Source organism: Mangifera indica, chromosome 13 (assembly GCF_011075055.1).
Source record: "Mangifera indica cultivar Alphonso chromosome 13, CATAS_Mindica_2.1, whole genome shotgun sequence".
Lineage (NCBI taxonomy): Eukaryota > Viridiplantae > Streptophyta > Magnoliopsida > Sapindales > Anacardiaceae > Mangifera > Mangifera indica.
This window is the reverse complement of record NC_058149.1, coordinates 11,511,773-11,529,219: the sequence shown is the minus strand read 5'-3', so window position 1 is coordinate 11,529,219 and position 17,447 is coordinate 11,511,773. Positions and strand designations below refer to the sequence as shown.

Genomic DNA, 17,447 nt, shown 5'->3' with positions numbered 1-17,447 from the left:
TTAAATCACATCAATGGTTAATAAGAACAATTTAAAAAAACAAAAAGTACAATTATATATCTAGATTCGAATGAAATTCTTCGTAAATTTCTTTTTTTTTTTAAAGAAAAATTGATGAAATTCTTGTCGGAAATGAGAATAAGCCTATGAAGGGCGTTAGGGTTTATACAAGGTTAAGGATGAGAACAGACTAAGCATTATTTAGATTTGTTTGACTATATCCCGATAATCTTTAAAACATTAAAAATATAATTGGAGTCCATTTGTAGATGTTGAAAAGAGAAGCAATTTAAGTCAAACAAGTAATGTGGAGTCCCGGAGTTTGCACGATAAGGCCCTAATAAACAGCACTCCAAAGTGGAAATCCTGTCATTTCTATCAAAAGTATGTAACGTGTTTGACTTCAATTATGTAATAGCATATTCAAGTATATATTTTCTTTCAAATTACCCTTAAAATCGAGTATTTAATGACCTAAAAATTTGTCCTTATCATGCTGTTAATATTTTTAATTACAAATGATTTTTATTCTTTTAGCAAATAATGGGCCAAAAGGCTTATTACCACTTAAAGTTTACTGTATTTTCAAACTTTTAACCATAAAATTTTAATCACTCAAATATTCATCATTTTGTTAAAATTTTTTGTTAGGGTTAATAATAAAAAATCATTTAAAAAGATGATCACATTTTCCCTAGTTTAAAAATTTAATAATTTTCTCTCATCCAAAGTTCGAAGAGTGATTATTTCTTTTATAAAATTTTAAATTATTATATTTTTAAATTAAAAAGAGAAAATGTGATAAAATTTTAGTTTTTTTAATATTTTTAATTAAATAATATTTTTACTCTTAATTCTAATAAAAAATCTTAACAGAAGAGTGAGTATTTAGATTTTTAAAACTTCGCAAGTAAAAATTTGGGAATACATTAAACCTTGGGTGTGAATAACTCTTTTGGCCTAAATAATATCACATAAATTAGGAAAATACTTCTTATTCTAGTAACTAGATTTTTTTTCCCCTTTTTGGTTCCTAGCCTTGGAAAATAAGTCTTTTGAAATCAATAGCTATATATTTATATAATTAAAAAAAACTTTAAATTTTTATATGAAATCACATGGTTGGATTGGAACAGAGTAGAAGAAGACAAAAACACACCCAAAGTCAACTTGGCCCTTTGTTTTTTTGTTTCAATGAGGGTGTTTTGTATTATATAGATGTATAGATAAGGGTTTAAGAGTTTGTGTTGAACTAAGACTTGGTCATAAGATTTATCTAAATATCTTCTTATCCCTGTGGATTCGTTGGTAAGTTGGCTGATTCCCATCCAACTGTGATAACACAATCAGTAATATTGCAAAGAATTAACCTACCGAACTTGGTAATCCATTTACACAAGGGCTCTTTTTCATATATTTTATTGAGTACATAAATGCTTGGTCGACCCCGTGCTATTTGTCTGTTTCTGTGTTTTCACTGCTTACACTTGGGTTTATTTTATATATATATATAAAATATACAGTGACATAAACAGAAGAAGAAATCATGGCTGGAGGAGGATTTTCAGGCGCAGGCAGCCTGAAGAGGGCTCATCTTTACGAGTATAAGACTACCCCTTATTTCATAGTTGCTTGCATTGTTGCAGCCTCTGGAGGATCTTTATTTGGGTATGATCTTGGTGTTTCTGGTGAGTTTTCCGATCTGTTTTTTTTACTTATAATGTCTTTTTTCTCTGTTTATTTTCTATATGATTATGTTCAAGATCTCTAGGGAAATCTATTTATTGGATGTTTTTGAAGAACCTGACTGATAAACGTGAAAATCTTTCATTAACAGAGATGTTATACCTGTATTATGTCTTACTGATAGACGTGGATGTTTTTGCAGTCTCCCCAGTTGACCATTCAATATATAATAAAAGTGAATTGATAAAATTTTATTTTTGGTTTGATTAAGGTGGGGTGACCTCCATGGATGATTTCTTGAAGCGTTTCTTCCCAAAGGTGTACCAAAGAAAGCAAGCACATTTAAAAGAGACAGATTATTGTAAATACGATGATCAGATTTTGACACTGTTTACATCGTCGTTATATTTTGCCGGTCTTATCTCAACGTTTGGAGCCTCTTATGTGACCCGAAACAAAGGCAGGAAAGCCTCCATTCTGGTTGGAGCAGTGAGCTTCTTTCTAGGAGCAATTATGAATGCCTTTGCAGTCAACATCTGGATGCTCATCATAGGAAGAATATTGCTTGGTGTAGGCATTGGATTTGGCAATCAAGTAAGAACAATCAATCATTCAAACAAAATGAAAATCTCATCTTTTTTATTTAATTTACTGAGCTACTAACTCTGACGGTAATGGTGCAGGCGGTTCCTTTGTATCTTTCAGAAATTTCACCTGCAAAAATCCGGGGAACAGTTAACCAACTGTTTCAGTTAACTACATGTTTGGGGATTCTAGTAGCATACTTGATAAATTATTTTACTGATAAACTTCATCCATGGGGTTGGAGATTATCTCTTGGTTTAGCCACGGTGCCAGCAGGGGTAATGTTTTTTGGCGGTCTCTGCCTCCCAGAGACCCCCAACAGCCTTGTAGAACAAGGCAAATTGGAACAAGGAAAGAAGGTGTTGGAGAAAATCAGAGGAACCCCCAACATTGATGCTGAATTCGCTGACCTTGTCGATGCCAGCAATGCAGCGCGAGCTGTAAAGCACCCCTTCAGGAACCTCCTTCAACGAAAGAATCGTCCCCAGTTGGTAATCGGGGCCTTGGCAATTCCAGCTTTCCAACAACTAACAGGCATGAATTCAATACTCTTCTATGCTCCTGTCATATTCCAGAGTTTGGGTTTTGGTTCTTCTGCAGCTCTCTATTCATCCATCATAACCGGAGTAGCTCTTGTTGTTGGCGCACTTATTTCAATGGCGTTTGTGGATAAATGTGGCAGAAGAGCTTTCTTCATAGAAGCTGGAATTGAAATGATCTGCTACATGGTAATCCTTTTCAATATGTATTTTGTTTAATGATTTGTTTTCTATTGGTAACCCCTGTACTTACTTGAATGTTGGATGTGTGAGGCAGATAATTGTGGCTGTAGTTTTGGCTCTGGAGTTCGGACAAGGAAAGGTCCTCCCTAAAGCAATAGGCTCCATCCTTGTAGTGGTCATCTGCTTATTTGTGGTGGCCTATGGAAGGTCTTGGGGTCCTCTGGGCTGGTTAGTGCCAAGTGAGATCTTTCCTTTGGAGACAAGATCAGCTGGGCAAAGTATGGTGGTCTGTGTAAATCTCCTCTTCACGGCTTTGATAGCACAATGCTTCCTCGCATCGCTCTGTCATCTCAGATATGGAATTTTCTTGCTGTTTGCTGCCTTGGTTGTCCTCATGACCTGCTTCATCTACTTCCTGTTGCCTGAAACAAAGCAAGTTCCAATAGAGGAAGTTTATCTTCTATGGCAAAATCATTGGTACTGGAAGAAGATAATAGGAGAAGCTGAAGACCCACGTGAGTTGAAAGAAAGGAAACTTGAAGGGTAGTTAGGGATGCATGCAAGACTTTAATTAGATTACCCAGGAATAATTTTGCCTGTTATTATTTTTTACTTTGAATTAGGAAAACTAGATTGAATAGATGGATCCGTTATTTTAATAAAAGCTTTAAGAGATGTCAACTTAATTCTTAAGAAAGCTTCAAAGGACCTGGCTTTGTGGGATGACTTTAACCTTTCTAGCATCTAATCATCATGCCAAGCCATGGGATTGAGGATGCAGAATTGTAAGTACAGCTAGATTTGAATTAAACCAAACTTTGAACTCTATTGTAGCCAAGCCAAAAATGAATAAAATGACGTCGCTTTAAAATATATTTGTCAAAATAATATCATTTTTATTTATTCAAATCAAATTCTTTTAAATTCGTAAGCTTGACAAATTGAACTTCTCTCAAGCTCAAGCTTAACGAGTTGAATACCTCTCAAGCTCAAGCTTGATAATATTAAACTCCGAGGCTCGAGTTTGAACTTAAACAAATTTAATTCAAATCCAATTATAATACTAATCAACTTACCATGCCTAGACAAAGAGAATGCTAAAAACCAAGGAATATATAAAAAGGTGATTCTGAGGATAAAAATCAGAATCAGATTAAATAAACAAAAATTTTCATCTCAGTGCAATACATCTCAGTATAGTATTGGTGCTTATTATGCTAATAGTTTAGCAAGGTCATCTAGCTTCCCTATGGTGCTACAGGACAATGTTCATCTACATTTTCCAGTCTATGGCGACTCTGAAGGATTTTGGCAAGAAAATTAAAATTTTTAATTTATGTTCACATCATATGTAACAATGGTATTGAAAAGTTTACATGGTTTTTCAAGAAAGAAAACATAGAAACATGTAAACTACCTTGTACCTTGTAATTTGATTTGAAGTTTGGAAGCTTGAATCACTAAAATAAGTGATCTCCTGACTTACACCCTTCAAGGAAGAAAAATGGAAGAAAGGAGAAGCTATTTCCCGGCAAAGAAGAAGAAGAAAAGAAAAATATATATTTTTCTTTATTTTCTCTCACATTTATTGCATTAAAACTTAATAATTATCAAGTTAAAACATATGTTTAATTCTCATTGGTTGATAAATAAGAGAAATGAGAATTTAACACATGTTAATTCATTTGTGCTCAAAATTAATTATTTTAACTTTCTAAACAATTTAAAAGGTGAAAAATGGCAATTTTGCCCCTTTTCTGAATCTTATTCGAAAAACATAATTTTTATCTTTGGAAAGTGTTAGCCAACCATGGATAAATATTTTCAGCTTCATAACACAATTTTCTTCCTTGAAATATAGGTGTGACCTTCAAGGTTCATAGTGACGTAGTCGTGGGCTCCATATCGGACGATACGTTTCATTATATCATTATATAACCTAAAACTGTCGTTAACCGATATACTTAATTTTTCGCTACAAAATGAAGCTCTCACTGATCATGTGGTATCATCTAGCAATGTCTCATGACCCCTACATCACAATGAAATAAAAGCTTCACATAATATCAAATGAACCTTTCTTACTCACACTTACCATGTAGTCCAATCCCTCCGTCATTACATCCCGATTAAACTTGGATTCATGGAATGTCAAAATCCAATATTTAATCTTTTCGAATATCAAGTAATACATCATAACGTGCCACATCGAAACTCTTTTCTTGTGGTCTTTTATCTACACTGTCAGTGTCTTAGATTTTCATGTTTCTCGATATTCGTATAGGAACTCGGGAGCAGTCGAGCTGACGGATCCTTGTATGATCATCACTTGTCCTCTCGCTCAAGCAACATATGATCAAAACAGCTTCTGAACGAGACATGATTAGCCTCGTGGTATACACCGTATGAACTATACGTTCCGGAACGAAGCACAACTGTGATATCTCAAGTCAAAGGATCTATACACTAGTATAATTCACGATGTATCATTGACTGCATATTAATGCCCATGTGATCATCGTTTAGCGGTCACGTTCGATAAACAATATAATAGAATAACCTTTGATCAGTTCTCTAACCATCAAATGGTTTCATTGTTTACCCATGTGTATATCCACCATGTCTAATATCACCCACTGATATACTGTGGTGATATAGCACACACCCACTATGCAATACTATCGCCCAAACAGATTGCCTATACAGGGAACGATTTGATGACGTTTATTAAAACTCATCGGGACCTTTTACATGTCATATGCATGTAGTTAATATGGATGTAATATACAATTACAACATATATATATATAAGTGACGTTGAAAACATGTGAAGTATGACATAACTTTTCTTTTATTAATAATGTATAGGCAAGATATACAATCCTTAAAACCAATTAAAGCGATTGGTTTTTAGGGCATATTCTAACAGAGTCTGCCACGCATTTTCCTCAGTTCTCAGCAACAGTAGCTACTTCTCTTTTCACTTCAAAATTCCCAACTTCTATATTCTCATTCCTCTCATTCTTTTGAGCTGCTCTCTTCCTTGGCCTATGCATAAAAACAGGCCCAGGTGGAGCTGAATTGGCAAGGGCAACTGACTTTTCATATACATTGTCCGCGTCCAACGTTGCATCATCTAAAACTATAGCACTTCCACTTTCAACAGCTTGCTCCATTAGAAGTAAAATGCTCTCCATATGAGGGCTTTGGAATGCTGGTGGCGCATTGTCATCTTCAGAGACTTCTGAAAGATTCTGTAATTTGTTATGACTTAAAGGGTCAACAAAGAAAGACTTAGACTGACGCCTAGCGCTGTCAACACCTCCTAGCACGGTTTCTGATCTCAGTGATATAGTTGCTGGCTCTTCATCAACAAAGCTTTTATCATTCAATATTACCTCACATCTATATGTGTTGCTCAGAGGTTCTGACTTATCATCATCAAAACCAGAAATATCCAATTTGGTCACATTACTGTAAACATTCTTTGTGGCATTGATCAAATCAGGAAAGCCTGTGTTAGCATTATCTGGTGTATTTTCATTAGTCACCATCACAGTTGAAATTGAGAGAGTAGCTGCGCTTAATTTGCCATCATCTACCATGGTCACATCCTCATGTGGCTCAGCATCCACATCTTTGGAACCCACAAAAGACAATACTGTATCAGATGTTACAGGAATGACATCCTTGACTGAGATCAAATGAGTATCTGATGCTGCTAATTCATTGCCTTCTAAAGTCGATGCAACGGAAATTGCATCAACAACTTCAAATGTCTTATTTTCTTCAGAATTAGTTTCTGGTTTTGTGAGAGAGGACTTCCAGTCCCTTCCTCTCCACATGAGTATGTGCTCATGTTCAAATGAGATTAGAACACATGGGACAAGATCCTGGAGTTAAAAAAAATTGACGAATTATTACCTGCAATTTTGAAATATAGATTCCAGTTTAAAAAAAAAAAAAAAAAAGAGAAAAAGGAAAAGAAGAAATCATGTGACCCTAAGTTTGGCACCGATTTTGTGGTAGTCACTCCCCTTCATTCCTTGGCAATCAATACGGACCAATTCACACTCTTCAAATGCCTCTTTAACATTTTTCACTAGGTCACAGTAGATACCATTCTTCCCTGCAATATGCGCAAAACCTAATTTGTGAGTTGCTAAGGCAAAATTGATTTCTAGCTTACTTTAACACAAATAAAAATAGCCCTCTACCTAGCTTGCATATTGGAATTAGAATCCTCCCCTTTTTGCGCATTTCAGATGCTTCTTCCAGTGTTAGACCCTCTGGAGTCCTCTCAACCAACCTCGGATACACAGGACTAGCAGGCTTCCACAGCATAAGAGGAAAACGCGGACGAGTTCTGTAATCATAGTTTCTGCCTCTAAAAAGGTACAACATCCCTCCACCTCTATAAATTATCTTCCCTCCTGTTCTTTCCTGCCAAACCATGAAAGATGGACACAACTTACTGATCAAATAACAATATCCAAAAACCCAAATTAAGTAATAAGAGAAACGGACCTCTAATTGCTGGCACACATTATCCATGTCGACTGTACACACTCCTCTGCATTTGATCTTGCATACTCTACTTCGTATCCAATGAGAATGAATATTATTCAACATGTTATGTGTCAAACCATCTCTACCTGAAACAAGTACAGTAAGCTTTTTTTTTTTACAACAACAGAATCTAAAACAAAATGACAATGAAATACCCATATTCAACTGCCGCTTTGACTTTTTGCACGATTGAACTAGCTCCTCAACTTCCTCCTTGGTTAAGAGCTCCCCCAGTATTTCCTCCCTCGATGACACGAACATGGAAGGTGGCGGCAATTCAAACGTGTCGAACTCCTTCAACTTCTTTATACTCTTGGGCAATGGTGTCTGCCCGGTCCACGGCCGTGACATCGTGGTGGGAACAAACGGCGCGTACGGTTCGCGCAACCCTAGTGGCTTCACTTTTGGTGTCTCCGTGTAACTGTATTTGAACTCGAATGGCCATCCATCGATTACGTAAGAGATGCCGTCTTCGCCCACGGTTACGTTGGCTTTTTGATTGGCTGCTTTCTCTCGGGAAAAGTCGGTGATTTTGGGCGGTTTGGACTTGGCGGGCTTGGAATACTTAGACTTTTTACCAGGAATTGAGGGTCGTGAAGGAGACGAGGGCGTGCCTTTGGACTTGTACACAATGTCGTTTATAGCGTTAGAGTCATTGTCGTTAATTTGGGCAATTTTCGTAGCGGATTCAAAGCGGCGGTGGCGCCGGATATCGTCTTCTATTTCTTTTTGAGAGCGTCGGCGTCGTTCAAATTTCTCTGCGTTAGCGTTGTACCACCGCGAAAATCGGACCTCTGTGGGCGGGCGTTGATTTGACGGGTTAGAGTTCGGGTTCGGGCTTGGAGGAGGAGGAGCAAAGATTGGGAACGGGAGGGGCAGTTTAATCGCCATAACTGACAAGCGAACATTAAATCCCAAAAAAAATTCAATACAAAATAAAGCTAAAACTAACCGGGCCTAAAATTTGAAAGATGATACAAAACAAACGACGTCGTTTCACTGGTCAGTGGCTGGAAGGTAAATATTGTAGAACAACAGAGGCTATTAATAGCGAACTGAACTTCGTTACCGACAAATAGCGACTCACGACAGACTTCTGATGCTTTAAGTTCTAAAAATGGATAGCATCCCCAGGTATTCATTTGCTTACATACATTATATAATCAGAAAATGTTCCTCTCTTTTTCCTTGTTTTGATCTTCGACGCTTGAAGTAGCAGTTACTTGTATCTTTCTGCATTTCAGTTATTTCATTATATTCTTATTCTTCTGGTTGTTTATTTTTATTGTCAGGACTTGGTATTCCATATTGGGGTTGGAGAGAGATAGGTAGTGTAATTGGGTGATTGTTTCAATTTATTTTGCTATGGATATTTCTGTGCTGTTTCAGAGGCTATGCCACGTTGAATTCAGGAGATTGCTGTTGATTATTGGTATATCAGTTGCTGTTGTAGTTTATCAATATTTTGCAATTTCATATGGCAATAGTTTGCGTTTATCTCTGGTATCTGATAAGGGTTTAGTAGCAATGATGGTTGGCAATGTGACCATTATAGACGTTTCTAAATCAACTAAAGTTAATGTTGCTATGCCTAATGGTAAAGAAAGCAAAGGGATGGCTACAGATCCTGATTTGGGATTAGATGTTAAGAATTTTTCTGATAATTCTTTCCATAAGAACAAGGACGGAGATTCATGGAAAAAGGGTTTAAATTATAACAGAAGTTTTAATGTGGGATATGTCATGGACATTGCTAAAAGTTCTACGGAAATAAAGTCTATAGAAAGCCAACATGGACATATAGAGAAGGATGAAAAAATAGAAGATGGTATTGATATTTATTATGATCAGAAAGCAATCAATGGTGTAACATTGGGAGGAGATCAGAAAAGACTTGGTATTACTTCAGTTGTACCAACACAAGTTTTTTTGAGGGAAGTAAAAAACTTAGATGCAAATTCAAGAACTTCAGATCCATTCCTCTCTGCTAATGTTTCTTCAGTTGGCAATGTCAAACAAACTGTAGAAACACTACCCATGAAGAGTAAACTACCTCAAGTTGTATCAGTCATCTCAAATAATAATCTTTCTGTGGCTGATATTTCCATATTGAGGAGGTGGAATAAGCAGTCAACGTCAATATCCCAGATGAACTCATTATTGCTTCAGGCTCGTGTTTCTTCTCACTCTGGGGTAAGATTTAACTTAGGGGTTTCATTTTGAGTATTTGAGAATAGGATATGATTCCTGAGTAACAGGTACTTTATTGGTAATAGAGGCCTCAGTGGTCTTCCGTGCGTGATCGTGAACTTCTATTGGCAAAACGAGAGATTGAGAATGCTCCTGTTTTAAGGAATACCCCTGGACTCGATGCTTCTGTTTTTCGAAATGCTTCCATGTTTAAAAGGTATACTGTAGACCTGTTTAAATGTCCATAATCATCATATGTTTTAAATGCACAGGTTTTAGATTACCTACAAGTTCACTTAGATAAACTTTTTTCTGTGACATGATCCCAGCAAATCTTTTAATCAGAGCTAAGGCATCAGGGCTCAGTGTTATGTATTTTCAGCAAAACTAGGGCAAAAAGTTCATGATTTTCTTTGAAACTCCAAAGAAATACTAACAACTTTGGGAAGAAGTCTAACATTTTATGCTTTCGTAAATAATTTCAGCTAGATTAATGTTTCTGTGCTTAGAAGTTTTATTTGTTTTATATTATGACATTAGCATTCTGGACATGCTTATAGACTCTGTATCTAGAAAATCGTGACAGGTTGGCTCTTTTCTTTTCTTCTTCTTCTTCTTCTTCTTCCTTTTTTTTTTTTTTTTTTTTGGGATAGTTGCCTCTAACAATGACAAAGCTGAAGCTTCTGTGTTTATGTCATGGCAGGAGTTATGAATTGATGGAACGCATGCTCAAAGTTTATATTTATAAAGAAGGAGAAAAGCCCATATTCCATCAGCCACGGATGAGGGGAATATATGCATCAGAAGGATGGTTCATGAAACTAATAGAAGGAAACAAACATTTCGTTGTGAGGGATCCCAGGAAAGCTCACCTATTTTACTTACCCTTCAGTGCACAGATGCTAAGGGCTGCACTATTTGGCCAGAGTCAGAATGACCTACAGAATCATTTGAAAAACTATGTGGAGTTAATTGCAGGGAAATATAAATTTTGGAACAGAACTGGAGGAGCTGATCACTTTCTTGTTGCTTGCCACGATTGGGTATGCTATACAAGCACCTTTAGATATGAACCTTATGAATTATATTTATTAAAGTGTAAACATCTAGGAATGTGTTGTAAGAGTGCTTTTTTGTTTTTGTAGTTGATGAATTTTGAGACACTTACTAAATTGTTTGTATTGACTGTTGTGTTAAGGTTCTGGTAATAATGTCAGTAGTCAGTAGTCAGAAGATCTGGAGTGCTTGTGAGATTGTTGTGAACACATAAATAATCTTAGTGATTCTTGAATTAATTTCACACATGGCATTCCAGGCCCCGCGACTCTCGAGGCAGCACATGAAGAATTGCATCAGAGCTCTTTGCAATGCCAATGTTGTTCAAGGCTTCAAGATAGGAATGGATACTACTCTACCAGTTACATATATACGTTCCGTAGAGGCTCCTTTAAAAGAACTCGGAGGTAATCCTCCTTTAGAAAGACCTGTTCTAGCATTCTTTGCAGGAGGAATGCATGGCTATCTGCGGCATATCTTACTGAAGTTCTGGGAGAATAAAGAAGCTGACATGAAAATCTTTGGTCCAATGCCTCGAGATGTTGAAGGCAAAAGAATTTATCGGGACTACATGAAGAACAGCAAGTATTGCCTATGTGCCAGGGGCTATGAAGTTCATACACCTCGAGTGGTTGAAGCCATATTCTATGAGTGTGTGCCTGTGATCATATCAGATAACTATGTGCCTCCTTTCTTTGAGGTACTGGATTGGGAATCATTTTCGGTGTTTGTCCAAGAGAAAGATATCCCAAATTTGAGAAACATTCTGCTCTCAATCACAGAAGAGAGGTATCTGGCAATTCAAGCAAGAGTCAAGGCAGTGCAAAAGCATTTCCTTTGGCACAAAAAGCCAGAGAAGTATGATTTGTTTCATATGATCCTTCATTCAATTTGGTACAATAGAGTGTTCAATGTAAAGATCAAGTGACAGTGAGCATCAATTGTTGGCTTTTCTGGTACTGGTGAAGCTATAGCTGGACATTTCTCAGAGACTCAGAGGAAAATCATTTCTAGTATCAAGTAGTCAAGAAGAAAAGAAAATGGAGAGAACTCAAAACATGCAGATACAAAATTATGATGCCACATGGTCAGCAGATAAGAGTTTGTTGAAGTGCAGGAACGGGTGTGCCTCTGATGGTTGCTGTTGTCTCTACTGTAGTTGCTAGATTGAAAATGTTAATTAGCTTCAGGTCCAATAGGGACTAAGTAAACCTGGAAGCAATATAGGATAATTCAAGTTTAAGTCTAAAATATTTGGTCGATTAGCCAAGAAAGGAATGTTCATATGGCAAGCTACAGTGTGGAATGCGGGACCTGGATCAGGCATTTATAACTATTTTTTTAACAGTAATATGATATGTGCAAAAAAAATAATAAATAAAGATAAAATTGTAACAAAATTAAAATTATACTTCAATAATTAATAAAAATGATAAAGTTATAAGATTCCTCAAAAGAGGGTGAGGGTTTGAGTTTAATTGATATCGATCTCATGGTTTATATGATGTAATATTATAATAATTAAATTATTTTTTATGTTATTTTTCGTATCATCATTAGTAAAATACCTTATATACATATTAAATGCACAAGGCAATAAGCCAAATAGCCCCGAGATGGTGTGCTTCAACTAAATCGCAACAATCTGAGATGATATACTTCAAGCCAATTTTGTTCATATTACATCAGTAAATATCACACCTCGAAGCACCACTCTGGTTATTTGAAATACTCTATATTATAGTTTTTATTTTTTTATTTTTTTAAATAAAATATAATGATCTAGTCGAAGAAGGAAAATTTTTGTTGACCTTTGAGTTTTATAAGTGATGTTTAAGACCAATAATTATAAAATTTGTTTGGATTAACACAAATTTAAATAAAAAACAAATGTAATTTAGCCCTAAGAATATCATGAACTTATTTAAAATTTCATAAATTTTGATAATAATGTTAAAAAATATATAATATTTTATATATAAATAAAGTAGACATATTTATTTATACAGTAAAATTTCTCGTAAAAAAAATAATTAGACAGATAGGATATTAAAATTTTTAATAAAAAATCTTAAATTAGAATTTTTACCTTTTTTATTAATTACTTAAACAAAATTCCTGTCGTACGGCCCAACAGGCGTGGCCATCTAATGAAGGTAGTCGTTGGCCTTGACAAGTAGTCTCAGCTCGCACGAAACTGAGTAAGCAAGTGTAATGATGACCCCACCAACACCAAGCTTATTTTAAATCTTTGCGAGTTGCAGTTGATTTTAAATTTAATTAGGTTTGTGTGAGATGATTAGATTGTGTTCACCAATTCTGTTAAAGAAACAAAACACACTGTTGTGCAATTATTATGTACTCCTTGCTTTATCATGCACCACTCTTTCAGTTGGTCCTTTCATTAGCACTCAGAGAGGCTAGGGTTTCTCTATCTTGTCTCAGCTTTTCTTTGCTAATTTCTCGTAGGAGACTTGTTTACTGACCAAGTTTAAGATAATTTGCTGATACTTGTCTCCGATCAATCTCTTCTGAATGTTTCTGAATTGTCAATGATGGCGGCAGTCTTCTGGAGTTCCAATTATTCTGATATTCCTTTTTGGTAAGGTTAGTTTCTGGGTGGTGATGCTGGTTTGAGAAATGGGTAATTAATTTATCTTGAGGATTTGTTTGGTTAGTTGATGCATTTGTATTTATGGAGTCACTGTCTGAATTTGTGAAACCATTTCGTGTTCAAACCCGGAGATGGTTTTTGGTGGTGGGGTTGTTAGCTGTTACTTATTTACTATTTCAGTCCCTTTTGTTTCCATATGGTAAAGCTCTTCAATCTCTGTTGCCTGATGGTGAGGTTCTAGATGAAAGTAGCCTGCCTACTTTGAAAACTTTGACAAAATCTCTGGTTCGCAACCCTCTTACAGTTAATGCTTCAGACAAGACTAGTGATTCTGTGTTCAGAGAGTTTGTGGAAGATGAGGACTATTATAATCTTGGTGGAGATACTGGGCATGATAGTGGACTTAACGAAATAGACAGAGACTTAAATGATGATTTTGTAACTGAGGGGATTGGCCAGGATAGTTCTATTGAACTTGTCACTGATAGAGAAGTGGATGATGAGGATGTTGAAGATCTGATTGATAGCTCTGCATTGGATAGTGCTAAGGATAGAGAAAATAGTTCAATACCGGAATTACCCACTGAAGCCAGACATGATCTCCCACTAGAGCAGATTGTAAAGCCAAACAGGGAAGTTTCTACTGAAAATACTCAAGAGCGACATGCAAGTCAGACAGCTAAAAATTTGGGTCCTGAAATAGTCTCAACCACATTAATTCCATTGGCAAACATCACGTATAAGAAAATAGAGGTGTCAAAAGCAAGTTCTTCTGTTAGTCCTGTTGTTCCACCTAGTAATACTTCAACTTCAAAAAATGTTTCTGCATTGATTGGATCTCGTGGGAAGAAGAAGATGAGGTGTGAATTGCCACCAAAAACCGTGATATCAGTAAATGAGATGGAACATATTCTAATGCGGCATCATCGGTCTTCGCGCGCAATGGTATAAATTTTATGTGAATATTCAGGTCAATCATTTAAATGCTTTGGTTAATAGACAACCTCAAATTGCTTTGTACTTGATTGTAGAGACCAAGATCGTCCTCCAGACGTGACCAGGAAGTTTTAGCTGCAAAAGCAGAAATCAAGAAGGCTCCTAACTCAGTGAATGATCGAGAACTTTATGCTCCCCTCTTTCATAATGTTTCCAGGTTTAAAAGGTAACCCTATAGGTTATGCTTTGCTCTTGATACTGAAATCTTATTTGACATTGTGGATTACTACCCAAACATTTTTTTAAATATATGTGTGCATGACTTACTTGACAAAGATTTTCTTTGTCCTCTCATTTATCTGCTTGCTCTCGGTTTTCATAATCTGCTCTAACCCATGGGTGATACAAGATGAATTTAGTCCACACTTAAGATGCATAAAGAGATTTGGGGATAACACAGCAGACAAGCATAACACCATTTACTGTAATCATACTCTTTTAATTTTCCTTGCTGTATTCAGTTGACAGAGTTTTCCTATGTTAGTTATGGGAGACAGAAAATGCTGCATGAATGAATCAGGGCATTCTAGTGAACCTTCTGGCATTTTCTGTTGCAACTGCATTTAGTCCCACTGTCATATTTAGATACTTGTTTACTTTATATTCTTCACTTTTTTTATTGTATAGGAGCTATATTAAGTTACCATATGATTGCTCTTTAAGGTGTTGTCAAAGAAGAATTCTAACCAGGAGCAGGTGTTGTCAAAGAAGAATTCTAACCAGGAGCAGGTGTCTAACTATGTACTCTGTCAAAGTTTGTGACCAATTTACTGGCTTTACAAAAAAGTTTATAGGGACACATTGCATCTAAATTAATCTCTACAGTTATAAGTTTGATTTTGGTATCATCTTAAATCTGGGTGGCAAGTTGGTTGATTTAGCTTAACTCAATTTCCCCAGTGGGCTTGCTTGGCCTATAACTTATATTAAAGAGCTGTATAGTTTGCTCTTGCTAGTAACTTAATATCTAATATTGTGGTATGGAGTCCTCCTTAAGGGATCAACAAAATCATCAATGTTCATTTCTGTTCAGTCTGATTGTGTATAAGCAATGTGGTTTGGCTCTGTTCAAGGTGAGAGTTATAAGTTCCTGTCAATCTTGTTTAATTAGAAGAAGAATAAAATTTTCTAGATCAAAATTTGAAAACTCTTAATATAAAATTATGGGAAAACAAAAAATGACAGCTGTGATTCCCTTTTTGAGGATGAGTTCAAGTATCAAACTTCCTCTTTCCATTTTTAGGAGCTATGAACTCATGGATCGCACACTCAAAGTCTATGTCTATAGAGATGGGAACAAACCTATCTTTCATCAACCAATACTCAAAGGATTATATGCTTCGGAGGGATGGTTTATGAAATTGATGGAGGGAAACAAACATTTTGTTGTGAAGGACCCACGAAATGCTCACCTGTTTTATATGCCATTCAGTTCAAGAATGCTGGAGTACGCCCTTTATGTACGCAACTCTCACAACCGGACAAACCTACGTCAATACTTGAAGAATTACAGTGAAAAAATAGCAGCAAAATATCCTTATTGGAATAGAACTGGTGGTGCTGATCATTTCCTTGTTGCCTGCCATGATTGGGTATGCTTTACTTGCAACATTCTTTGTCTTTTTCTATTTATTGTTATGGAACATATTACTGTGACAAATTAACAGGATGGATTCTGGCTATAGAATAATTTTGATTACTTGATTATGACCTACTGAGTTTAGTTTATCTGACTTCTTTCCCATCGGCCATGCTACACGATGAATTGTGAATTCCTGGTCCTTTCGATGAAAATGTGGGTAAGAAATAATACCCTGATAGCATCGAATTTTGTTCCATCAAAAGACTTAAGTTGCTGCATTTTGTGTTGTATTGACAATGTTTGCTGGTTTCAGTATATTAATTAGCTTCTATTGTGTACACATTCACACCTTTTTGTAATATTGATTTATTGACGTCTTTTAGGCTCCCTATGAGACGAGACACCACATGGAACATTGCGTCAAAGCTCTTTGCAATGCAGATGTCACAGCTGGTTTTAAAATAGGGAGGGATGTGTCTCTTCCAGAAACATATGTCCGTTCTGCAAGAAACCCTCTTAGAGATCTCGGGGGAAAACCACCTTCAGACCGGCACATTCTTGCCTTCTATGCTGGTAATATTCATGGGTATTTACGTCCAATATTACTGAAATACTGGAAAGACAAAGACCCAGATATGAAAATCTTTGGTCCGATGCCTCCTGGAGTTGCAAGCAAAATGAATTACATTCAACACATGAAGAATAGCAAGTACTGTATATGCCCTAAGGGCTATGAGGTTAACAGCCCTCGGGTAGTAGAGGCCATCTTTTATGAGTGTGTTCCTGTAATAGTATCAGACAATTTTGTGCCACCATTTTTCGAGGTCTTGAACTGGGGAGCATTCTCGGTTATCATAGCAGAGAGTGAAATTCCCAACTTGAAAAACATATTGCTTTCAATACCAAAAGAAAAGTATCTTCAGATGCAACTGGCTGTGAGAAAGGTTCAGCGACATTTCCTCTGGCATGCCAAGCCTAAGAAGTATGATCTCTTCCACATGACCCTTCATTCAATTTGGTACAATAGAGTCCATCAGATAAAACCTAGATAACAATGTTAAATTCTCAACAAAGTGGAAATGATGAGACTTTTGGTGTAGAAAGCAAATCCAGAGCGTACTTATATTCTTCCTACAAGCTGCAGAAGGCTTCTGGTTGTATGTAGAATGAGCATGTACAGGTATATATAGTTAAAACTTTTTCAAAGACTACTAATGAAATGTATGTTGTCTTGCCAATCTTCCTTTTGTAAATGTATTCTGTACAAAGAGGAAGATTTTCTTCCGAAGGTTGTCCTGTAACCTGTTCTCCTCATTTCATCATAATTGTCGTGATTTTTATGGAACACACATTTTAAGTACATAATTAGGTACGTAAAGTGTCATTATATGATTGAATATTATTTTATTTCTAATTTAAAATTATCTAATTATATAATGACATATAT

General features: G+C 36.1%; 4 protein-coding genes across 7 annotated transcripts; 3 read left to right on the top strand and 1 right to left on the bottom strand.

Annotated features, from left to right (window-relative positions):
* The first annotated feature begins 1,278 nt into the window (after nt 1–1,278).
* On the top strand, nt 1,279–3,866 carry LOC123195114 (sugar transport protein 14-like). The gene is made up of 5 exons (XM_044608725.1): nt 1,279–1,382; nt 1,524–1,688; nt 1,958–2,280; nt 2,370–2,999; nt 3,088–3,866. Exons 2-5 carry the CDS (start codon nt 1,547–1,549, stop codon nt 3,538–3,540), a joined length of 1,548 nt encoding a protein of 515 aa, XP_044464660.1. The 5' UTR covers nt 1,279–1,382; nt 1,524–1,546; the 3' UTR covers nt 3,541–3,866.
* A 241-nt stretch (nt 3,867–4,107) lies between these two features.
* Nucleotides 4,108–8,523, bottom strand: LOC123195110 (CRS2-associated factor 1, chloroplastic-like). The gene is made up of 6 exons (XM_044608718.1): nt 7,718–8,523; nt 7,521–7,648; nt 7,211–7,436; nt 6,995–7,122; nt 5,924–6,886; nt 4,108–4,289 (listed from the first exon to the last, which is right to left on the bottom strand). The coding sequence occupies exons 1-5, from the start codon at nt 8,451–8,453 to the stop codon at nt 5,942–5,944; spliced, it is 2,163 nt and encodes a 720-aa protein (XP_044464653.1). The 5' UTR covers nt 8,454–8,523; the 3' UTR covers nt 4,108–4,289; nt 5,924–5,941.
* Nucleotides 8,524–8,592: 69 nt separating this feature from the next.
* LOC123195113 (probable glycosyltransferase At5g03795) lies at nt 8,593–12,159 on the top strand. Of its 2 annotated transcripts, XM_044608723.1 has the most exons (5): nt 8,593–8,696; nt 8,855–9,755; nt 9,839–9,969; nt 10,456–10,795; nt 11,068–12,159. In XM_044608723.1, exons 2-5 carry the CDS (start codon nt 8,928–8,930, stop codon nt 11,734–11,736), a joined length of 1,968 nt encoding a protein of 655 aa, XP_044464658.1. In that variant the 5' UTR covers nt 8,593–8,696; nt 8,855–8,927; the 3' UTR covers nt 11,737–12,159. The 2 variants fall into 2 exon arrangements, with proteins under 2 accessions (XP_044464658.1, XP_044464657.1); XM_044608722.1 differs by lacking the exon at nt 8,593–8,696 and having other exon boundaries at nt 8,728–9,755.
* An 862-nt stretch (nt 12,160–13,021) lies between these two features.
* LOC123195111 (probable glycosyltransferase At5g03795) lies at nt 13,022–17,372 on the top strand. Of its 3 annotated transcripts, none has more exons than XM_044608719.1 (5): nt 13,022–14,367; nt 14,454–14,584; nt 15,046–15,147; nt 15,662–16,010; nt 16,384–17,372. In XM_044608719.1, the coding sequence occupies exons 1-5, from the start codon at nt 13,504–13,506 to the stop codon at nt 17,050–17,052; spliced, it is 2,115 nt and encodes a 704-aa protein (XP_044464654.1). In that variant the 5' UTR covers nt 13,022–13,503; the 3' UTR covers nt 17,053–17,372. The 3 variants fall into 3 exon arrangements, with proteins under 3 accessions (XP_044464654.1, XP_044464655.1, XP_044464656.1); XM_044608720.1 differs by having other exon boundaries at nt 13,023–14,367; nt 15,082–15,147; XM_044608721.1 differs by lacking the exon at nt 15,046–15,147 and having other exon boundaries at nt 13,025–14,367.
* The last annotated feature ends 75 nt before the right edge of the window (nt 17,373–17,447 follow it).

Coding starts and splice junctions, on each gene's coding strand:
- LOC123195114 (XM_044608725.1), top strand. CDS start 1,547: ATGGCTGGAGGAGGATTTTCAGGCGCAGGCAGCCTGAAGAGGGCTCAT. Junction 2,281..2,369: donor GCATTGGATTTGGCAATCAA/GTAAGAACAATC, acceptor GTAATGGTGCAG/GCGGTTCCTTTGTATCTTTC. Junction 3,000..3,087: donor TTGAAATGATCTGCTACATG/GTAATCCTTTTC, acceptor TGTGTGAGGCAG/ATAATTGTGGCTGTAGTTTT.
- LOC123195110 (XM_044608718.1), bottom strand. CDS start 8,453: ATGGCGATTAAACTGCCCCTCCCGTTCCCAATCTTTGCTCCTCCTCCT. Junction 7,649..7,717: donor AAAGCGGCAGTTGAATATGG/GTATTTCATTGT, acceptor TACTTGTTTCAG/GTAGAGATGGTTTGACACAT. Junction 7,123..7,210: donor AATTCCAATATGCAAGCTAG/GTAGAGGGCTAT, acceptor CGCATATTGCAG/GGAAGAATGGTATCTACTGT.
- LOC123195113 (XM_044608723.1), top strand. CDS start 8,928: ATGGATATTTCTGTGCTGTTTCAGAGGCTATGCCACGTTGAATTCAGG. Junction 9,970..10,455: donor AATGCTTCCATGTTTAAAAG/GTATACTGTAGA, acceptor ATGTCATGGCAG/GAGTTATGAATTGATGGAAC. Junction 10,796..11,067: donor TTGTTGCTTGCCACGATTGG/GTATGCTATACA, acceptor ATGGCATTCCAG/GCCCCGCGACTCTCGAGGCA.
- LOC123195111 (XM_044608719.1), top strand. CDS start 13,504: ATGGAGTCACTGTCTGAATTTGTGAAACCATTTCGTGTTCAAACCCGG. Junction 14,585..15,045: donor AATGTTTCCAGGTTTAAAAG/GTAACCCTATAG, acceptor TTTATTGTATAG/GAGCTATATTAAGTTACCAT. Junction 16,011..16,383: donor TTGTTGCCTGCCATGATTGG/GTATGCTTTACT, acceptor GACGTCTTTTAG/GCTCCCTATGAGACGAGACA.